Source organism: Myxocyprinus asiaticus, chromosome 35 (assembly GCF_019703515.2).
Source record: "Myxocyprinus asiaticus isolate MX2 ecotype Aquarium Trade chromosome 35, UBuf_Myxa_2, whole genome shotgun sequence".
Lineage (NCBI taxonomy): Eukaryota > Metazoa > Chordata > Actinopteri > Cypriniformes > Catostomidae > Myxocyprinus > Myxocyprinus asiaticus.
The window spans coordinates 42556642-42559141 of record NC_059378.1 but is presented as its reverse complement, the minus strand read 5'-3'; the positions used below and the strand labels follow the sequence as shown (position 1 = coordinate 42559141).

General features: G+C 38.4%; 1 protein-coding gene across 2 annotated transcripts in view; it reads right to left on the bottom strand.

Moving 5' to 3' along the window:
• The window catches only part of LOC127426489 (heterogeneous nuclear ribonucleoprotein L-like), a 67718-nt gene extending 67537 nt beyond the window's left edge, over window positions 1–181 (bottom strand). For both annotated transcript variants that reach the window (XM_051673345.1, XM_051673347.1), the window contains exon 1: window positions 1–181. This exon is cut by the window's left edge and continues 119 nt beyond it. In XM_051673345.1, coding sequence (XP_051529305.1) covers window positions 1–4 — 4 coding nt within the window. In that variant the 5' untranslated portion in view covers window positions 5–181.
• Between the last annotated feature and the right edge of the window lie 2319 nt (window positions 182–2500).

Sequence of the window (2500 nt, the reverse complement as noted above, 5' to 3'; positions counted from 1 at the left end):
ACATGTCAATCAATCAATCACTCTAATGACAGATTTAATAATCAGATGATGACAGAATAATGACTGAATGTGAGCGCACACGCACACGCGCTCGACTTTCATCCAGCAACAGCTCTGCGCGTTCATAAACTCACTGCACGCTCACGCACACTCCGCCTTTCCGAGCTCCCTACTGCTCTGGACTAACGGCGGGTTTTCATTGGACTAGCTGCAGACTAACGGGGGGCTTTCATTGGACGAGCTGCCGAGTAACGGCGGGTTTTCATTGGACGAGCTGCTGAGTAACGGCGGGTTTTCATTGGACGAGTGAAGACTAACGGCGGGTTTTCATTGGACGAGTGAAGACTAACGGCGGGCTTTCATTGGACGAGTGAAGACTAACGGCGGGCTTTCATTGGACGAGCTGCTGAGTAACGGCCGGGCGGCGGCGCTGATTGGCTGAGACAGACGCAGGCTGCACAGATGGTGCAGAACTCGTGTAATACTAAACATGTGATAATTGTATAATAAAATCATAGTAACAGGGCTGCTAACTCTCACGCTCTCATTCTATCCAAGTAAATCTCACGCCAAATAACAAGAAAACGTAATTCCATATCAAATAAATCAAACATAGCAATAAATCTTCCATTTTGATTTTTCCATCAGAACGAGACTTGAATTTTACGCACATCAGTGTCAAATGAAATTAATATGAATTCTACAGAGAATCATCTCATTTAAATATCTGAGGAAGAAGTAAATCTCTCAAACACCTACACAGCCCGGAATGACATTATATATTATATACAGCACTGATGAGAGACACCATACATCATCAATTATAAGGCTTTTTACTAAAGTGTATCGTGTTACTTCTGTACTAACACAGTGACAGAAAAGTTAAAGAATCCGTTTAACTTAATTTTAATATTATTTTATTTTAAGTACTTTATGTACATGTGTTTAGGCTATTAGTTTTTTTCCGTAACAAATACAAGTTTATTTCTTTAGAAAGACTAGCTACATTGACTAAAGACATGATGAGCAGTCATTGTGGTGATGGCCCTATTATAAGGCTAACAATGCCAATTAAACAGTGGAAGAACTATTATATTAATCAGCAGCCTATCAAATCTGTATGAATCGTGAGGTGTCCATTTTCATGAGGATTTATGCTAGTTCTCTACATTGCTGAATCACGTTAGAGAAGGAATTCAACTGCAAGAGGATGTTACAAATAAATAAATAACAACATATAATATCTGAGCATGTCTAAAGGCGGTCGTTCTGCGCGCATTCATACACAGTACATGTGCGCGCTCACGCGCTGTCTGTCAATCAAACATGCGCGCTCACAATCTCACTAGAAAGTCACTCAACACGCTGCGAATCTGTCCAGTCTCTTAAAGCTACACTATGTAATTATTATTATTTTTTTATTTTATTTTTTGTTAAAAAAAAAAAAAAAATGTTATTAATGAGAGAGTGCAACTAAAATCCATCTTCCAAACTATGTCTTTACCCAAATACACTTCGATAAACCTATAATAAAGATTTATAATTTAGAGCTGTCAGGAGGGATTTCGTGGAAATTGCATACATACGTCATTCACCCATGCGTGTTGAGGTCATATCCGTAAACAGAGAAAACAAGCTCCAGTTACTGTAGCGCGTGTGGGAGTAGCATGAAGCTGAAAGTTTGTTGTCACAACGAATGAGAAAAATTGACCATGGATCATTCAAAACGGCAAACCTCCAGTGAATCACGGTTGTAAAAATAAAGAAACTCCGAACAGAGTCTACAAACACAAAGTGAAAGTGACAGAGTCCGTAATAAAACCCCAATCAACATCGGCTTGACTTTTCAGAGGTGGCGACAACTCCGAGATCTGAAAGGATTTAAAAGCGACCCAGAGATGTCTTTTTACTTACTCAACAGGTAAGATATTTTATTGATATGGTTTATGTGTAGTTGTGTAATCACACACACACGTCTGTGTGTGTGTGTAGTGTAATACAATAATTATACTGTAATCGGTGCAGAACTTTTCACTTGCTAGCACACGTGTGTATTTTTCTTTATAACGGCAATAATGTATATAAATAAATCCTTTAGTTCTAGGCTTGCCAAGGACATGTGAGTCTTGAAATTATGTTGACCTTATCAGACTAGCAGTCATTGTGTCTGATGTTAATGGACGTTGCCTAACTTTATTAACATAATTTATTTCAAAACATCAATGTTTCCAATAAGTCAAAACAACAGCATAAGATATGGCACTTACCTGCTTAGATGACATGTTTTCAGATATCCGTCTTTTCCTTTCTTTATTTATCACAGTCAGAATCAGAATGAGCTTTATTGCCAAGTATGCTTACAGATACAAGGAATTTGTCTTGGTGACAGAAGCTTCCAATGCACAAACAATACAACAACAATACAGAGATAATAATAAATCCATGCAGAGGAGCAGAGCCGAAGCACAACTTACGTCATTACCAAAACAATGTTCTTCTG